Here is a 21,239-nt window from a genome sequence, read left to right as displayed (position 1 = left end):
CCTGGTGGAGGAAGCCTACTCCTGGGGCCAAATGGGTCGCTGCTTGGGGAGTGGCCTTCCCCCCAACTCCAAAAGCTATTTTCAGGGCTAAAGCCTTTCTCCCACATTCAAACAAAATAATTCCAAATTTAAAAATCATGTGGCAGAGAAACGTGAACAAAATAAAATTTAATTTAGAATTAGTTAATTCAGATTTATTTTATTTTGTGTCTCTACAATCCAAATGAAATCCAAATGGAGATATTTCAGATTAAATAAATGCACCACAAAAAAGAGTGGCCCCTAGCCTATTAGATGGCGGGACTGCCATCAATAGGTTTTCATCTCCAGATCTTAAACAATGGAAAAGAACATAAGGAAAAATGCTGCTCCTCCCATATCCTGGGTCCATCCTGTAATAGCTCCTAATGTCCATATTATCCTAATTTTAAAACACAAGGTAAATGTTAATTTTTAACAAATTCATGGCCACTAGTTTATCTTGTTTGCTGTTAGACATTAGTATTAGTATTATTAAATTTATAACCTGCCCTTCACCAGAAGGTCCCAGGGCAGGTCACAACATCTGTTAAAAATGTTGTTGAAATGATAGGCTAAGTCAGGGGAAGGGAACTTGAGGCGTAGGGTCCAAATGTGGCCCTATAGGTCACACTATCTGGCCGTCAGGACTCTCTTCAGGCTGCACCTTCTCCTCAGCCACACCCCACACCAGCCCTACTTTGCACCCTCTGAGTTTTTTGCTTGGGTAGAATATGTACTTGAACTCTGATAATCTCTCTTCCTTACCTGGATGAAGGGTAAGAAGGATGTAGGAGGATGTGCAAAATTAGCCTACTATACAAAGGTAAAATTTACATTAATTGATCCACCCACTTTTGCCTGTGGCCCCTGGAAAGTTTCCCAGAATGAAATGTGGCCCTCCGTCCGAAAAAGGTTTCCTACTTCTGGGAAAATGAAAAGCTGACTAGACAGATTTCACTTGTCTCCTTCAGTGACTTATTTGAGAAGAGATTTTTTAAATCATAGTTACATATTGGGGGCCTAAAAAGGAACAGGTAGTTATAAATCTGTTAAGTGTTGAATCCTCTGATCTTGAAAAGGATTACGTTTCTGAAAGGAGATTGATTGTAGGCATGGGGTGGGGAGTCAGGGGTGTAGTGATGGGGGGACAAATGAGGGCATTGCCCCCCAATGATAACTCTGCCCCCCCCAAATGAAATTTCCTTTCAGTCCCCAAATTTCAAGCATTGCAGTAAATTAAAACTTCAGTTGGGCTTTTAGAAATACAGTTTAGGCATCCAAAGAGAGCAGCAGAGCAAAGTTACCAAGGGAATGCAAAAACGCTATTGTATTCTGTTAATGTTTGAGTTTAAGAAGTTTATCTTGAGCAGGGCCCAGGAGTTGAGGGGAGGAGATGGAAAAGTGGCAGGAGGGATTAGGCCAAGTATGTAACTGGATGTGATCAATAAAGTTCTCCTTAAGTATCCACAGTATCATTGTCTCATGGATAAAGGGGGATATCAACACAGCAAACATAAGAGCTGAAAGTGTGAATGTAGTGAACACAAATCTTGACGGATGGGGGAGGGAGTTGGTAAACCTAAGGGTTTGCAATTGGATGAAGGCAAGGCGGGAAGGGCCATATTGTCATGCACTGCAGAGCATCTCCCCCATTGCTGCCAATTTAATGATTTTCTCACTAAAATCTAGTGGTTTTTAGGCACGTTTGTGGTGGCGAATTTTCCTGTCTAGTGGGAAATCTAGTGGATGTCAAACATTTCATGGTCAGAATCTGGCATTTTTTACAAATACTTCAATTTCATTCTCCCCTCCCTCTACTATTATGTATTTCATGAAACCGTCTTGCCAAAATCTAGCCTTTTTTAAAAAAAAATTACTTTTGGATATTTTCTTGTATTTTTCATTGTTTGCTTTCTGTTCCTGTGTACAGTCTCTAAAGTGCTACTTGATTATTTCATTTCTGCTGTAAGCCATGGCTAGTTGGTTACCCCTTCGATTTAAAGGATACCAGAGTAATTTATCCAACAAAATACAATAAGCCAGTGACAGAGAGAATGATTTTTAAGTCAAGACTCCATATCCTGTGGTGTGCTTGTATTTTAAAGGTATAAAGACAAGGAGGTTCTTGCCAATTGGCTGACTGAGGAGGAAAATGTGCAAACAATATTCTACCCAGTCAAAGTGTGATGCAGCCTAAGCACCACCAAAGGAGATATGATGATTGGGAACTACAAGCCTCAGAAATAAATGGCCTGAGCATGCACAGAGTGCACCTGCCTCACCAATAAGGAACCTCTGGCTGCTTTCACACATGGGGCTGATTGCGTTAGTAACGGATTAAAAAGATAGCACTTCTGTCCCAATTTCTAAAATCCCTTTCACACTGCAGTACCTTTTGCGTTAAGGGAGAGCAGTTTTTTCAGCCGATATACCGGCATTTCACACAAAGGTCTTTCACACGGCTGCAGTGAACGTTGTTTTCATCCCTCACCCATTATACACATGCGCACTGTTCCCCACTGTGTAGGACGTCTAAGATCTCATCCAGTCACCATGCAAGCCCTCTGCCTTTAGGATCTGACTTTTTAAATTATTTTAATTGTATCAACACGGGGTGTGCAGGAAATGCTGCTGCCATCTGCGCCAATGCGGGAATACCGGTACAACATTCATCAGGCAACCCCCCCGTGCACGACTAAAGGGTGAGAACACAGTGCATGCTGGGATGCCTGTCATGTGAGTGGCTGCAGGAGTGAAAAACTCCTGCAATCTTCTGGGTTAGCCTTGCTAACGGATTATTTCTGGTGAGGAAGGATTTCTGACCTTTGACCCCTGAAGACTCTTACTGGAGGGTCTGTGTTCTTTGCTTTAGCCAGACAGGCCACTGTAGACCTCAGATACTAAATCTCCTGCTCTTGTTCTATGTTATTTTGAAGAAATATTTTTGAGAAACTATGCTCTGCCTAAAATCGAAAGTACATATGAAGCAACCATTGGGAAAGTTTGTGGTTAGCTTGAACAACAGTAGAAGGGTACAGAGGAAGAGTACATTGACAGAGATGATTTGGAACTGTTAGATTTTAGAATAAATTTTATGACACATCTAGGTACTTTTCTTTTAACACATGGATGGGCAAGGCCCAAAACATGCTAAGTGACCACCCAAGGTGGGAGGGCATGGTTATATGGATTGGTAAAGGAGTGTGGTGATTATTAATATATGCATGACATGTAATCACTTTATAAAGCTATGCATTGCCTGTTTCTCTTCAGAGTTAGTTCTACGGAACTTCTCTCCCAACAGCGCTATTGGTATATGTATGTCTCAATAAACTGTCCTGTGGAGCACAATAAAACTGACTGGGAAGTTTTTCCTTCCACACTGGTATCATTTATCATAGAAATTTGTGCTAAACTTTCACTACATTCCATTAGAATTCTGGAGCTAGCTTGTGCGTCGTGTGAAAGATCAAATATAATGTTCAAATTACCAGGTAAGAAATTGTCAGAATAATGGAATAAAGTGCGGTGTGAAAGCAGTCTCTGTTTGTATTTAATAAGGTGATTCCACATCTTATAATCATCACAGGAAGAGCCTCCTGGATCAGGCAAAGACCCCATCTAGTCCATCATCCTGTTCTCAGAGCTGCCAGCCAGCCAGCCAGCCAAACACACACACACAGAGCGAGAGAGAGCGAGTATTTTTTAAACCTAAAAAAAACCAGGAATGTAAGACCTCCATACTTCTCACAGATCTAAAAGACACCCACATTTATATCTGCAGTTCCAAACTTAAATACAATACACCAATGGCTGCTGGTACGTTTAAATTCTATTACCTACCTTGTTAATCAATTCCACATAACAATGTTTCACAATAATGCAAAAATCTTATCAAACATGGTGTCTAGTGGGTGAAGGTCAGATTTTGATGGATTTGGGGCGTGGGTCTGGTGGGAATTTTTTTTTCTTGTTGGCAACACTGATATATCTCCCTCCCCTGTAGTGCTCAACCAACCTCTGTACGTGGTGGGTGCTATTAGTGCATCTGGTGGGTATGCCTAGGCTTTTGGGCCTAGACAGTGCAGCAGCTAGCCTAGTCCAGGGCAGGACCTGAGAAGAAGCAGAGAGGTGAGTGAGCTGGCTCTCCAAGGCCCAGGAAGCCTAATGAGACACTATAGGGAGCTGGAATATTTCATGTGTGTATGCATGTCTGGGGGGCATTTCTTCCCTAGTTGTTAAAAAAGTTGAAAAAGATAACCTTTCAATCTGGTTCCATTTCAAAACGGTTTTGAAGGGTATAATGTGGCTAGAGCCTTAGTTGCAACAGCTATAAACCTCCATCCAACTATGCAAATCATTATAAATAATTCACCTTATTTAACTTTTCTCATGTGAAATCATGTACTACCAAAATAGGGTGTGTGAGATTTGCTGATAGAGCCATCATAAGCAGTGTTAGCTGGCTGGCCCAGGGCCTTTCTGTAGAACAGAGATTGTACTTGTACTAGCACCTGTAGTTCAGAGACGTGTATAGTTCATGCTGTCAAGCATTTCCTTATGAAAAGTGATGCTTATAGGTATTAACTTCTCTTAATTGCTTTCCTGGCATGGCAAAGGAAACCAGAGTAGTTAGTTCCGGGAAGTAGCTGCCTCAGGAGAACTGAACTCACAGTTCACAAGCTTTCTAAAACATTGTACCTGTACAAGGAAGCCTCTCCACACATGTACAATTTGTATGCTGCAGGACTCACTTCATTCTCAACTTTGACGCATGTGTTGACACCATACAGGTGTTCAATGTTTCATCACAGAAAAACAAACTTAAGTAATCTTGGCTGTTGAAAGTAACATATTTGAAGGAATTTCAAGTGAACAGTTCCTCAAAGTTTGCAGAGAAATCAGAGTGCAGTTTACACAAATATTTTGCATGTGGAAAATATTGTATTTAAATTGATTTGTTTTTTTGTAAACTTCACAAGTCACAGTTCCTAATTAAAAAGCATATATTGGAGGTTGTCATTACCTATGAAAACCTTTTCCCCTAGAAACCTCTTTTGTAGTGACCAATGCCTTAACCCTTCTGCCCTCCTAATTTTTGTGTCTGCCTCCCCCCATGAAAATTGTCTCACTACACCCCTGTGGGAAGTAAAAGCAATCAATTTAAATGTTGTAAAAGCATATAAAGATTTTTCCTCCATCCTTTAACCTTTGCTGAACTTGCTATTCAGAGTAAAGATAACTTTTAAAACCACAAGACAATCATGCATTTATACTCTTTTATCCATTCTTATTCAGTCATGATGATGGTGGATTATGTCAAGATCTTGTATAATATTGCCACAACTATGAGTTTCAATGGAATATATATCCTGTTGACTATACATTCTACCATACTGATGCAGCCTTCAGTAAAACTAGACATTTAAATCTACTTTATACTTTGAGTAGATAACAATGAAATTAATGGGACTATGTAAGACATGCCAAATAATTTCAATGGGTCTATACTGAGCTACGAACAAAGCTATGCTAACATATAGCAAATATAGCAACTCTAGAAAAATCTGGCATGTTACTAATACATTGTGTTAAATAAAACATTTAACTATATAAAATATTTAAATAAAATATGAAATAAAATATTAAAATAGTAATAATAAAATATTTAAATTTAAAATAAATTGTATTAAATAAAAAAGGAAAAGTAATACAATATCATAGAATCAGATGAAAAGTCTAAAGGGGTGATATCCAACTAAGTCATATTGGCAATGGACCCATAAAGCAATTAACATGCTATGGAAGGTTTACAACAGGTCTACTCTGGGTATATATGATCAACATCAGATATCATGCAAAGGTGTGGGGGTTCTTTTGCCTGTATATGAACAACACATTTTTTCCCTTTGGTCTCATTCACACCATACATTCCCCCCACTATTACTACAGTATGATACCACTTCCCTCAAAGAATCCTGGGCTGGGAAATGTTGTTTCTGAAAGGTGCTGAGAGTTGTTAGGAGATTCCTATTTTCCTCATAGAGTTACAATTCAAAGTGGTTTAACAGTCAGTCCCTCTTCCCAGGGAACTCTGGGCATTGTAGTTCTATGAGGGGAATAGAGGTTTTCTAACAACTCTTAGCACCCTTAACAAACTGCGTCTCCTAAGATTCTTTGGGGAAACCATGTCTCTTTAAAGTAGAATAATAGTGAAATAAAATTATGGTGTAAATATGTCCTTTATGAATCTTATGTCTATGCTGTCATATGAAATACATACTGAATCAGCATTTTAAAATATATACCACACAGATAAATAACATAGCATTTTCAAGTGTTCAAAGTACTTCCCATACATTATCTTCTCATTACAGTCCTGTAAACTAGGTCGGTATTATGCTATATAAATATAAATGCAATATACAATATAAATGCAATCCCCCTACCTCAATCTGACTGATGCTGAACAACTAGTACAGACATGGGGAACCTCAAGATGCCATTGTACTACAACTCCCATCATCCCTGACCATTGGCCAGGGATGGGGCTGAGGAGGATGGAAGTTGGGAATCCAACAACATCTAGAAAGCAACAGGTTCCTCATCGCGGAGGTAATTACTTGTCTAAAGCTATCGAGTGACCTCAGTGTGATATTTGAACTGGGGTGTATTCCAGAGTCTCTGCTTTGAATCTATTAAGAATAAAAATTTTAAATGAGCAAAATTAAGATATGTTTTTTGTCAACAATATATTACAATTATGGTCAAAACACAACTTACCTAAGTAGCTGTGAGCTGGTTTTTCTTCCACAACTTTGATTCTTCTTGCTCCTGCAGGTATCACCAAAGCCTCCACATAACCTAATTACAAGATGAAATATCTCAGTGTAATGTTCATAATGAAAAAAAACTAAGCATTTCTTGTTTTAAAAATTACAATACTGTTCATGTCTGATTTGACTTTTCTTGTTTATGAAGTCTTGAAATCATATTTGTCTCTCATTCTGATAGTTGCTTTCGGCTAATATGAACAGAAACAATAGGGGAGGAGTGGGGAAGCTTTTTGGTTCCACAGGCCAAATCTTTATCAGGATCTGTCTAATGGGTCAAATTTGTCAGGTGAGTGAGATCACCCACCTGTCAATCACATGGTATCATTATGACATCACAATTGGCTGGCAGGCAGGGGCACTCACCTGTCAAAATCCCTTGCACTTCTCTTAATTCTCTGTAATTGGGGACTTAAAGGGGGGACCATGGAAAAACCTCTTCCAACCTCCCTTTAAGTCTCTAGTCACAGAAAATTAAAAGTGAAACACAGAACACTTTTGCAAGTCTCACCCCTTTCTGTTTAACTCCCTGACTGCAGAGACTTAAGGGTACTGTGGGTAGACTTGGAAAAGACTTTAAGACAGCCACCACAGTCATATTTGAGCAAATGGGAGCACAACCTTATAGCCAGGGTGGGGCAAATGGGTGCACCACCCCCTCCTAGAGCTGTGCTTCATCTGTCATGACAGCCTCCACTTAATCTGTCATGACAGCCTCCACTTAAACAGAATTCCCTTGTGTAACCCCTTCTACTCTTATCACTCTTTGACATTTTACTTTGCAGCAGAGCACTGAAAAAACATAAAAGAAAAATGTTCACCTATCATATTGGCTCAGACAATTGGTAACCTTTCTTTCCACACACCCCCCCAGGCTGTGCTTTGCCTGCCCCCCCCAGAATTTTTTGGGGAAATTGTCTTTTTAAATTGTGACATGACAGACAATGATAACCTCCATTTAAAGAACAACAGCTTATTTTAAGAACAGGAGCAATTTAAGAGTAGAATCCTCTGAAAAATTCAGTGAATAAGGCAGTGCAAGTGCACAACAAAAGCCTCATATAGAAGAGTCTCCAAAAGTCTGCTCATTCAAGATTTTCTTTGACTGTGTGGATTTTTCATGCTCTCAATCACCCTATAATTACTTAAGTGATCCTAAAAAAACCCACCCAGCCTGTACCGTAACTTGACCCATGAAGAGTTAAATATTAAAACTGTGCATTGTGAGTTAGACTCCACCCCTTGGACTTTCCTTTGCTCTGCTTTTCAGTTTCAGCTGTGTTCTCTACCCAGCCAGCAATAAAGGAGCATGTTTGTTATTGTGCAAGTAAGAAGAGTTTGTTTATTCTGCAGTTATTATGATGAGCAGGATTGGGTGTTTATTACTAAAGGGTGAAATAGACAACAAAGAAATCTGAAAAAATAACTACAGTAAGCTACCCTTTACTCTTCTAATGCACTCACTATACTCACAATCGTAGTGGTTATTTTTTCTGCTTGTTCTTGACTACTTGATGGCAAAGGATCAAAACAGCCCTAGAGGAATAGAAACACTATGGTGCACACTTCAGTTAGCTGGCTAGCTGTCCACCTAGGCTAATTTCTGAATTTCTCAGTGCATGCAGCTCAGTGTGAGGCTGTTTTGGGCAGAAAAATCAACCCAGCAACCAGTTAACAAAAATCCAATTGCTTTATACATTTAGTTTCCAATTACTTAATTAGTCCTTTATAGCAACTAGTTAAAAAGTTTTCTCTTGATTGTCCAACAAGAAGGAAATTCTGAAGGTCAGGAACAAGACTAGAAGCAGGGATCCTCAAGGAGGAGTTAACAAACACACCCTAAGGTATTTATTTTCTCTGTGCCCTTTCCTAAACTTATATTATTTTTATAGTATGTTTATAGTTTGTTTTTTGGGTAGAATTTAAAACTGAGATACCTAATCCAGCATCAAAGCCAAGCTCAGGAACTCACTGTCATTACTAAAGGAGTTCAGTTCATGAAGAATCAGACCACAGGGACAGACCACAGGTGAAACAAGACTGTAGATATAGGCAAAGTCAAACTTTTGAGTCTGATATTCCTGGGAATCTCTCAAAAAAGGGTGAAAGAATTCAACTGATTAAACAGTGAGGGCCATAATTCTGACAAGAACAGTTCCAGAAATATGAATGGTTAGAGTATTCTAAGTTCCACACTAGTTTTTAACGTCTTAGTTATAGCATAAACTAATCTGTTTTACAAGTTTTGGTATCCCCTTGTTTATTGTATCCTTAACATCCTTTTTTCTTATGAAAAAAGGCAGTAATTTAATTCCTAATGTTCATGCTACGTTTTCTGTTAACTTGACCTTTACACAGCCCACTAATGTAAATTAACACACTCTTTGCATGGAGGAGGAGTCAGGGGGAAGGCTACTGCCTTTCCTTTCCTCTGGCATGGTCCTCACATCCTCTCATTAGAGAGGGGGGGAATTGGCTAGCACTATGTGCCTCCCCCTTAAAAATGCCCAACTTAGAAATGTGGCAGCCCCATCTAACAAAGAAGGCAGATCTCTTTGCTCATGCACACCTGCTTCAAAGGGTGCTTTGCACTAGGCTTTAATTCCAGCTCAGATGGTGAGCAGGGATTAAATCCTGCTGCCTTAGCTCCACAATCTTGTTCCCTGATGGGAACGGAATTGCACAGCCAAGGCAGGATTAAACCCTGACCTCCCACCCATCCATTGATGTCACTAGTAAAAGAGTGGGCATGGTTTGGGGGGAAATGGCCTCATGGGCCAATTGAACCCATTGGGAACCATGGTCGGCTCGGAGGTCAGAGGTTCCCCACCCCTATCATAGAGCCTTCAAGGAGTTCAGCTCATATGCTAGTCACAATGTGTACTGGTAGCCACCCATTCTTTCAAGTTGGTGGCAGTGGGAAGCTTGAACAGTTTGTGTTATTTGGTGACTTAAGCCATTGTTTCTTGTGCCAGCAGGCAGGCTGGGCAGTTCCACTGTTAACAGGCAGGTTGTCAGTAATGCTGGAGGACACCTTCTTGCATACTGCAAAGTTCAGGAATACTGTAAATAAATTCATTGTGGCCAAGTTCAACCCAGCTTTGTGTATGTTTTAGACCTTTCTCTTCCTGCCCTATCTCTTAGCTCATGCCTGCAGCAGGGAGCAGATAGTGACTGCATGGAACAGTAGTACTTTAATTGTCTGTTTTACACCTGAAGTGTCTTAGTTTAACTCTCCAAATGGTTGTATTTTCAGAGAAAACTATAATTAAATTTCCCTATACTAAATTACATTCCCACTAAATATATGTTTTGCCAGAGTATTGCTTAAACTGCATATATTTGCTTCAGAAACAAGTAAGGGGTTTCTTTCTTATCCCAACATTCTATTTTAGAGTAGAATAGAGTATCATGCAACTGTAAATAGGTAGCATCCAAGAGGCTCGCTAATGTTTTCAATGATCTCACCCCAAATTTCACCACCTTTAATGGGGTTTATTTATTTATTTTAATTCCGTTAAAGAGCAGGCCACACACATCCAATGTGTCAATGAGATTACATAATATCCATGCGCCTTTAATATTAAGAACATAAGAAGAGCCCTGCTGGACCAGATTAACATTCCGACATCAACAATGTATTTCAGAGATAAATTTCAAACGTTTACTTTTCTCTACTGTGGAGGGCAAGGAAATGGTACTCCGAGGGTTCCTTCCAGACTAATCAGAAAGGACTTGGCAAATTCGTAATAGCCAAATATAAGGCATGTGTGTTATATGTATATACAGTGATCTACAGTTAAATGAACATAACAGAGTAAGACATTCCTTCAAACATTTCTTTAGGCAGAAACCACCGCAGTGACACTGATTCAATAAAAATAAATAGTGCTTTATCATTAAGACCACAGATAAGCACTGTGGTTGCAAACATCCATAGAGTAATGCATGCATAATTCTTGACGAAATGAATAGGATTTGTATTTGTATAACTAGGCATCGGATTGTAGTCAGTGTTTTTATAGCCTTTTAAGTTAGTTCCATTGAGTAATAATGTTCACAGGTCTACCCAGCAAGCTGTTTTGGAAACTCAGGGGAGGGGAAAAGCTTCATAAGCAGTGTGGCCACTGTGCTAAAACAGAGGGAAAAGACCAAGTGGTCATACACAAACCCTTTTGTGTATGTAAAGTTAGCTTATGGCTAACATGCTTAAATTTGGTGTCAACTTCAGAAAGTATTTCTGTAGTTTACATTAGCTGTTAAAACACAAAAACATTTCCCTATATAATTTTGTTTCTACAAGCACTCAGCTATGTAACTGTGGAGATTTAAAAATGTTTGTTTATAGACATTTCATTTTTGCCACAGTCTTTTGTTGGCCAATTAAAACTTTCTATAAATATAATATAAATACTTTCTATCTTCTGTTTTAGAGACCTTCAAGCTAATTTGTGTGTTTGCTTCCTTTGTCCTAGATTACGTCCATCCTAAAGTATAGCCACATTCAAAGATTCAAATCATGCCCCAAATTTTCTTTTCTGAACCACTGTTTGGTGATATTTATTGCTTTTTAAAGCTACTCTGCTTCTAATCCAGTTATTTGTACTTGATTACTTACTTTGAATGCTGAAACTTAACCATTACTAAGAAACTTAAATTATAGATCTACAAATGGTTTCCTTCTTTTTTCAAATATAAATGTTGACAGTTGATGTTTGGCTTGGTTAAGATACGGGAAATGCTGAAATCAGTTAAACTTACATATCACATTTTGTGCAGAAAAGAGTAAAAGTTCTTGACTTCTGGAAGAAGCAGACCAATTTTGTAATTTTAAAAATAATTATTACAGAAAAATTGATAGGATATTTGGCACATCCTGTTTTTTCATGCCCCAAACAGCCTGATAGGGGATTTCCAATGGTGTAACTGTCATCCTACCAGCAAACCTCCATTTCTACGAGCAGAATGGCACTTGTGCCCCATCCTAAGGCCCCTCAGATGGCTTTACGATAGGTATAGCATTGCATCCTTAATGTAAAATTTAAACATTCTGGTTAAAAATGTTAGATCTTCTGCAAACTAACATACGTCAGAATTTGGCAACAGGTTAGCTTCTCATCCATTTCATTGAAAAAATCGAATTCATGGTAAGTATAAATATTGAATCATGTTAAATAATTTGTTAAATAATTTATCTTTGGATATTTGCTATTTTTTCTTGTCTTCATTTAAGGTTCTAGTGTGGGTGAGATGCTAATCCAGATAAATGTTTATGTTCAAGTACAGTAAATAAATTCAGATATTATGTATCAAAGTGTATGCAGTGGAGTTTGCTAAATACTTATTAACATCTGTTCCTAATCACCCCCACCTCAGCAGTAATAAGTCTGAAGGTGGGTAGAAGTAAAGTGCTTTCCCAAATATATCTGCTTATCATGAATAGTATGCTATAATTTAACATAAAACATTAAAAATCAACATAAAAATTGGTAAGTATTAAACAATGTCTCCATTGCATAATATTTACAAATGTTGTAGAAGCATTAATTCAATTTAAAAGGTAATTTACCTGCTCCCCAAGTATGATTAAAATCTCCTTTAACAACTCTACATGATTTCCCATCTCCATTGCAGACACCACAGTGATCTTCCCATGCCAAAGATCCCAATATGCCATCACATCCAAACTTCTGGAGATAAAAAGGAATCACCGTAACATTTTTATAAAAGGCTTAATATTACATTACTTTGCCCCATTTTAGGAAAAGTGAATTGGGGGACTGGTGTCAGGAAAACTGAATGTTCTGTAAAGATAGTTACCTAAGCTTTTGTTGGTAGTCACCTCTGCTGATTTTAGTATAAGGAGCTGGGAAGCCACTTTAATTTTCTTCCTTCCTATAGTCATTGGGAAGCAGGGGTATGGCACACCCCAACAGCAAAACTTTTATGGACAAAGTCTAACCTAAGTCTAATTGATCTGTTGATCTAGTTGATCATATTTGTTGATCTGTTTAAATCTTGTTAGTATCTAATAGTTTTAAATATGTTTTAATTACTTATTTTTAATTGTTTTACTGTGAATAAATTGTTTTACTTAGAGGTCCTTACATTCAAGAGATATATAAATTTTGTTAAACAAATAAATAGTTACAGGATAACATTTCAACAACACACCAAGTTGGCATATAGTTGGCACATCATTTCCTTTACTTATGATTAAACTTCAAATGCGATCGTTTGTCTTTAACTAAAATGTTGTATATCTGGAAAATAAATGGAATATAATATATATTCTTTCATACCAAAATGTTACCAGTTTTTTTTTCTAGAAAGTGAACTTCACCATGTCCTTCTTCAGTGCTGTAATTCTCTTCTACACCCCAAAATTACCAACCAATCTCACTTTCAAGATAGCCTCCATCCTACTAGCTTCCAAGGAACTATTTAGATATCATGATCATAAGTACTTCTGCATGTTTTTTCAAGGAAGGAATACTTTTATTTAACAGAACGTCTGCACCAGCCGTTTTGAACCTGATGTGTCAATGAACATACTAAAAACAGATGGTACAGTCCATACTTCATTCCTGTACCTTCAGGATTCAAGCAATGCATTGCTGTTCTTCCTCACATGAAAATTATGTGAGATGAGGCAGGGAAATGTAACATTCAAATCCTTTGTGTGGCATGCTTCTGTGTCTTGTCTTGAGTAAGTTTATTCAAGGGAAATACAGATTAATGGGGAAAAGAGCTCTGATGAAGAAGTATTATGAGGTAAAAAACAAGCAAACAAACATAAAATAATAAAGGACTGCAACAGAGGGGGGTGTTGTAGGCATAACCCAATTTTATTTGTGAGTTTGGGTCATAACTAATCACTTCCACACTGAGGAAAGCAAGCTAGCGAACAATGGATTAGTTCAAGGATAACATTCCTGATTTTCCATATGGAGGACTGGGAACCTTACGTTTGCAGCTTCCTTCTCCCATCATGCAATCAATTGTAGGGATGTGCTCAAATTTTGCAAAATTTGAATTTGACACCAGATTTCCTATTTTTTTGCTTTTTTAATCCTCATGGATTGGGTTTTTTCCTAGTGGTTTTCTGCAGCTGAAGCAGATTTTCTTTAAAAATGTTGCCTCACAAATATTAATGTTAATATCGATATTTCCCTCAAAATATCTATATTAATATTGATAATTCCTTCAAAATATCAATATTTTTAAAACAATGTATGAAAAAACAATATTTTTGCATAAAAAACCTGAATTGGTATTTATCGCAAATAGCAAACATTAATCCCTTACGAAGTGGTACTGGAAGGAAGTTTGACTTGCCAAAAATCGGCACCAAAATGCAGATCCCATCCTTACCCGATTAGTCTTTTAAGCAATGAAGGCAAGAATCATGTATATCAGTACTTGGCTGCATCCCTAACACTCCTTAAGCGAATGAAGAAAGAGAGATTAATATATATATATATATATATATATGAATTGATTAAAACAACTGAAAAGGAGTTAAAAGGAATGAAGCCCTAACAGAAGGAGATAACACTGAAATCCTATATGTTTCTTACTCCCAGGTAAGTCAGTACAGAATTGCAACCGAAAAAGCCTATAAAATACACTGAAGAGTATAAACTCCACAAAGAAAGTCTTTTATCATGCTTACTTAGGGAGGTGATGGGCTCTCCAGCACTGGAGGCATTCAAGAGACAGCTGGACAGCCACCTGTTGGGTATGCTTTAGTCGGATTCCTGCATTGAGCAGGGGGTTGGACACAATGGCCTTATAGGCCCCTTCCAACTCTATGATTCTATCGCTTGGTGGTCCAAAAAAATGGGACAGGATGGGGTACTTCCCTTTTCAAGGCACGCAGATCAGGAACACATCTCTCACGAGGAGGGGCCATAAGCATTAAAGCAAGCTTTAAGAAGTTTTGAATGCTTCTTTGCAACAGTGCAGAACCTATAATTGTGCTTGCACAGAGACTAGAAAGAACACAGTTTGTTATCCCGCTTCACAAATGTAAAATAAGTTCAAAAGCAGGACCTAGGGACCAAAAAGTTTAAGAAATACTGCACAATAAATAGATATTAAAACTTGGCTTCAAAAGGTTGATTTACCTGACATCTGCCATTTGCACATATATCCAGTTCCTGATGGCCACATGAAGTTCCATCCATCACTTTCTCCATTACTAGTATAGGCTGATCTTTTCCATTTGGAGAGCAAAATAATGCACAAGGTTTTTCTATATGTATAAGTGGAAAACCATATAAACTTGATAAAGCTATTTTCATAGAAGCAAAATTCTGTCTATACTGGTTGTAAAACCAGGCTATATTCCTGCTGTATTCCAGACAGGAATTATGGACATCTCTTCAGGCATTCTACATTGAAGTTTAAAAAAATGCAAGGAGGGGGACAGGGGACACAAGTGTGCAAACCTTCACAAGTTTGAAGGAAAACGTCTGAAGCAAAGAGCCTCCTGTACCCATAGAAGTTCTCTGCTCTGCTTTTTAAAATCCTGAAAAACCAGTAGTTTGATCTCCAACTCATGGAAAGCGACCGTAATGGTGATGGGAGGGGCAGAGATGGCACACTCATCTCCACTGTGTGTTTATGTAACTGAAGAGGGTTCTAAACATGCCCTATTAAGATAAGACACAACATTACAAAGTCTCTGTCATTTTAATAGCTTATGCCCAAGAAAAGCTCCCCTTGCAAGCAGACCTTCTAATGAAGCTCATATGCTAAAAATTTCCTTGTTCTCCTGCTAAGAGAATATATGGATTGAGATATACAAAAAGGCAGTACTTTTCGGTAGCAGAAAGGGACGGTCTCTTCCTCAATAGAAACAAATCAAGGATATCCTCCACCAGAGATACCCAAATGTTGGCTTGGCTTACTAGCAAGCCATTATTTATGGTGGCTGCTGCTACCTGAACAGAGTTCTTTGGCATGTGCAAGTGAGCTTGGGTAAAACAAGCCCGCTCTTAAATGGTGGCTTGCAGAAAGTAAGAAAGTTTCTTTTGAACAGCTGCTGTTTCTTATCTTCTCCAAAGCACAGCATAAATTAGGAAAATCCTGCCTGTCCCTCAGTGCTCTGGCATACGCAGAGGGCTTGGAAGAAAGTCTTCTTTGTGCTTCAGTTTGCTGAAGATAAGAAAGAAGATAAGACTCTCCCTGCTGCTCAGAAGAGATTCCTGCAATTTTTTTTATCTTCTGCAAACCGCAGAACAAATGAGAGTTCCGCAGAAGTGGTTTGACAGCTGCCGGATGGCCGGCTCATCAGGGACATGCTGCTGGCAAGCTGGTATATTTGAAAAATGTATTTCAAGCTTATTCAATTTATCTTTATACAACAGGATAAAAGGTTATTTTCTTGACCTTAGAACTACAGCTCTCATAAACAACCATATTTGATACTCCATCTGAACAATATTTGTATCAAATAAAAGAATACACATGCTGTAGTTATTATTATGGCAGGAATACATCTTCTGGTATTTTTTTCAATTCATAAAAGAAGCTAAAGTATTATTAATTTTTTAACTAAGAGATAACCAGGAAAATACAAAAGCAACAATAAATAGGACACACACTGCAATGACCAGAATTTCAAATGAAATACTTGAGAGCTCATTTGTATTGTGATACCATGAATATTTCTACCTTAGCTTCATTGTACTTTATGACAGGATCACTTCTTGTCAAATGAGCAGAAAAAAATGATGGAGCATCAATATTTAATAGAAAAAGGAGCCTGTGCTCCATGTATCCCTGTGTGTACACAGAGTGCTCCTGAGCAATTTGACATGAAAGGGAGAGACGACAGAAGGATCAGCTTCATCTGTATGTCGTTAAAGGGGTAAAAGTGGTTATTACTGCAATCCAATGAATTGTTAATTGTGGGAACTCTGCACACATGGAGCATTCATGTAGAATTCCCACTCCCAGAAGAAATTAGTGAGAACAGACTAAACTGTCTTTTGAAAATGGAGGAGGTATAACAAATATTTCAGATTTTTTTTCATAATTAATCCCATGGAAAGCTAATTATATTTATTCGCAATCAAACTTCAGTAGGAAACAGTTTTCTGTCGAATCTCATTATAATTAATGAAATGTGCATAGCATAATCTGATGATGAGTGAACGTAATAAGGTAATAGAAATTATGTTCCTTTTCTGACTATCTGAGACCTTTGGTTTTAAATCTTGCACTTTCTAAGTGAGCAATATTTTTGTTGGCATAGCCATATGATGCTTTCACATGAACTGTGAATTTCTGTTTCAAATGGTTATCTTGTCGGCCTCTTATTGCTTCTTTCAGTACACTTGTCTAAATATGATGGACTTTGTCATCGGGGAGGGCTATTTCCACCTGCCTTGCCCTACCCTCCAGCCCTGGAAGCCTTCAAAAGGGAGCTGCCTTCAGGAGGAGGACTATGAAGGGAGAGAGACTCTGTTTGTCATCAGAGGAGGGCCTTTCCCATCATTGTCAGACCCAAGAGCTCTGGCAATGGCGGGCCTTTGCAGTCATGCTGGGGAAGACCTGGCATGGCTTCAACGCCCTTCCCCTTTTGGGTGTGGCTTGGCCACGCATGCCTGTCACATAGGGGGTGGAGCAGGGTGGCTATTTAAGCCCTGCTCCACCTCCCCTCGGCCTCTCATCAGCCTTTGTTTGCTGACAAGTTTTTTGCCTACCCTGTACTGTTCTTCTTATTTGGCTGATTGGCTCTTGCTTATTTGGCTATTGCGGCTTAATGTAATTTGGCTAATTTGTTCCCTGGCCTGGTAGTTTAATGTTGTAAATAGGTTCATCTGGTCACGTTTGGCGGATAGGTGCAGGAATTTCACAGGATAGGGTTTAGTGACCACCCTTAGGCACCCTTTAAGGTGATCAGTGGGTTCTGAGGCCTGCCTTCCAGGTTGTGCTGCTGGTTGGCAGGATAAGGCTCACCTTTGGGGTTAACCTGTAACACCCACTCAGAGGTTGTGCGGCCCTGGGGGGGGTGGAGCAGGAAGGCCTCCCTAACCACCCTGCAGGGATGGGGTCCAGAAGAGGGGCTTGGGCTTGGACCACCCCTTTTCCCATGGCAAGGTGCCCTCACCCGATTGGGTAAGAGTTAGGTCCCACACTTGTCTCTGCAGATCATTTATTATGCAATCAAGCATTTAATTGGCTTTATTTAAACAAACGTGGCCCTTGATTTACCCACACTTCATCTTGTCTTTCCTCTTCATTTCCCGGCTATGCACTGCAATTTCCACCTGCCTTGCTCCACCCTCCAGCCCTGGAAGCCTTCAAATGCAGCTTCTTTCAGAAGACTTTCTGGCCCTTTGGGCTGAGCTATGGGGATTGGGGGGATGGAAGAGGTTTTTGTATCAGCTTGGGAGTTAGTTTTTAAATATTTTTGCTTTGGCTTTGTTGTTTAGCTTTATGCTCATTTATACTTTGACGTATATTTTTTTCTTAATGTAGTGATTATACTTTTTATTATGTGCTGTGCTACAGCATTTGGACTGTTTGTGTGAACCACTTCGAGCACATGTGTATTTGTGGAAAATGCAGTATATAAATACATTGAATAAGAATAAGAATAAATATTAAGCAGGAGCCTCATCAAATGGACCCATATTTTTAACATAAATCTTGAAAGCAGTGAAGTAGATGAAATATACATTTCATTTAATTAAAGGCTGGTTCATTTGAAGATGGTGAAGTATCCTAGAATACTGGCATAGCTTAATATTACTAGTGTTATTCATCTTCAGTCTACATTAACAGAACAAAAACAGCTGTTTTCCTTGTAGAAGAAAAGCATATGATAATTTGAAGCAAATGTATTTGTAAAGCAGATATTGTTCACATTCCAAACAGGATAGTAGATAAGATATTTCTGTTTTAGACTGTCAACACAAGAAGCTGCCTTATACCTAGTCAGATTATTGGTTCGTCTATTTCAGTAATGTCTACGTCAAGTGAGGAATAGGATCTGGCTGTTGGACTGGATCTTGATCTCCCTCATCCCCCACAGACCACTGTGACAGATGGGCAGGACTGCTCACCTGTCAATCACCTGATGCCACAATGATACCTGGTGACTCAGCTTCAAAGGGAAGAATCAGGAGCACACTCTAAGTATGCTCCTGACTCTTCCTTTCTTCTTTCGTGGCCTGGCTTGAAATGAGCTTGGGGGTGCAAAGGAACATCTTTCCTATGCAATCCGGCTTAAGTTCAAACCTTACCAAACCTGATGCCTTCAAGATATTTAGGACTACAACTCCCCTCATCCCTGACCACTGGCAATGTTGGCTGAGCCTGTTCGGATCTGTAGTCCAAAACATCTAGAGGGCACAAGGTTGGAAAAGGTTGCAATATACCAAGACTTAGGCTTGGCAAACTTATGTTGGATTTTAAAGGAAATACTCCATTGCCAACCAAGATATATATAAAATGTGGTTGACAAAAGACCACACATGGTATGTAAAATATTTAAATGCTAAAAACCATGTTCCTTTTTCTCCTTTGAAAATGTGTACACTTTCTTAACCAATATGTTGCACAGTTTTACAACTGTTTCTTTCTCTGTGTTTCTTTTGTATATCCTGCCTGGTATGGAGATGGATTACATGGAGCTAGACTCTAGTCCTCCAGTCCTATTATATAAACCAAAATGTAAACCCAAAGGACACATACCCTTTGGAATTCCCTCCACTTAAATATTTGACAGGTACCATCTCTGTTACCTTTTTGGTGCCTACTGAAGAACTTCCTCTCTCAACAAGCCTTTTAAGTAGAGACCTTATCCCAGTTTCCATCTGTTTTGGAATTGCTTTTTAAGAAGTTTTTAAAGCTTTTTTTCAAGATGTTTTATAAGATGTTTTGTTTTAATATGTTTTTAAAGATATTTTGTTTTAATATATTTTAAAGTCTGTTTTAAATATGTTTTAGAGTGTTTTGTTTGCCATCCTGGGCTCCGTCTGGGCGGGATATAAATTTAATAAATAATAATAATAAATACATAATAATAAATACTTTTTTTAACAATATGAGCCTTAAGGGGTTTTTTCTTCTTTGATTTGTGAATCATCAACAATGGTACAACACATACAAGCACAATGCTAGCAGTAGAAATGTGGGTTATGCTTACCTTCATCTATAACAGCCTGCCACTGGTGTACATGTTTCTGATAGGATGGCCTCACACTGAAGACCTGACATTGCCAGTCCCTGAATGCTGGTACTCCAGAAGGACAAGAGGGATTCTCACATATTTTATACTGTATTCTGGAACCGTGGCAGGCCCCTCCTTCATGAACTAGTCTAGGGAAGGCAAATAAACCAAAATAGTAAACTTATTTGCGGGGGATAGTTTATTGACTTTACAATGCATGCACATACTATGCTATCCCATTGGTTTTTATAGCGAGAGATAACAGTAGTAATTACCTCTAAGTAGCTAAATGCCTGTCTTTAAGCAGTAGTTAAAGGGTTAAAGGTAAAAGAAGAATCTAGTAGCAGGTAACTAAGGTAAAAGCAGGAATCAATGGCAATTGTCCCAAAGTAATCCTATATAAACATTATCACACCAAACCACTGATGAGAGAAAGTGTTTATGATAATTGAATATTCACCCCTCCACTACCAAACATATTATCAGATAGGAGAATGTTGTATCTCAACTCTCTGCACACCCAGTGGGGTGATGGTCTGCATAGACCATGTTACCACAGCGAAACATATTTCAACAGTGACTGCTCATTATTGGATTAGAGCCAACATGTGCACAAGCTACATGATTATAGGCCTCTTACAAGTCGCTATGTTGTGACCAAGACATGGAAGTCCAAGCGGGGACATACTGATGAGGGTTATGTCTCATACTTAGATAACTACTGTTATGTCATTAGACTGTTATGTCTCATACTAAGTTGTGATGAAGGGAAGGCTAAAAATATTTTTAAATAAATAAAGATGACTTGCTGCTATGTAGTACATCTCTGAACAACCAGGTTGAAATAGGTATATTAATAAATAATATACTACAAGTACAAAAAAAATGTTTACCCAGAGCATCTACGCTGTCGGCTGCTGATTCCAGTGTTACAAGTTCTGCTACAAGTGCTCCATGTACTCCATTCTCCCTCCATGCGCCCAGCGAAAGATGTCTTACTGGTACATTCTCCAGCCTTGCACCACTATTGAAAAATTCTTAGGTTAATATATTTGAGGCACATTAAAAAATAATTCATTGTTCTATAAATTAAAACAAGTGTCCTCAGAATGTGCTACATCAAATGGATAACAATTTTATTCTGATCCAGCATTTATCAGTATATACACACCACAGCTTTCTGGCCTCTAGGCTTA

At 38.6% G+C, this 21,239-nt stretch overlaps 1 protein-coding gene across 1 annotated transcript in view; it reads right to left on the bottom strand.

Moving 5' to 3' along the window:
* The window catches only part of ADAMTS19 (ADAM metallopeptidase with thrombospondin type 1 motif 19), a 228,121-nt gene that overhangs the window by 63,280 nt on the left and 143,602 nt on the right, over window positions 1-21,239 (bottom strand). The window contains exons 12-16 of the mRNA XM_061609144.1: window positions 20,937-21,067; window positions 20,020-20,192; window positions 14,984-15,111; window positions 12,424-12,544; window positions 6,805-6,885 (exon numbers count right to left, since the gene is read on the bottom strand). Of these exons, the coding sequence (XP_061465128.1) occupies window positions 6,805-6,885; window positions 12,424-12,544; window positions 14,984-15,111; window positions 20,020-20,192; window positions 20,937-21,067 (634 nt within the window). The remainder of the gene's footprint in view (window positions 1-6,804; window positions 6,886-12,423; window positions 12,545-14,983; window positions 15,112-20,019; window positions 20,193-20,936; window positions 21,068-21,239) is intronic.

The sequence above is a fragment of the Rhineura floridana genome, chromosome 1, assembly GCF_030035675.1.
Source record: "Rhineura floridana isolate rRhiFlo1 chromosome 1, rRhiFlo1.hap2, whole genome shotgun sequence".
NCBI classification, from domain to species: domain Eukaryota; kingdom Metazoa; phylum Chordata; class Lepidosauria; order Squamata; family Rhineuridae; genus Rhineura; species Rhineura floridana.
The sequence above is the reverse complement of the archived record's forward strand: the minus strand, read 5'-3'. Positions and strand labels throughout refer to the sequence as shown.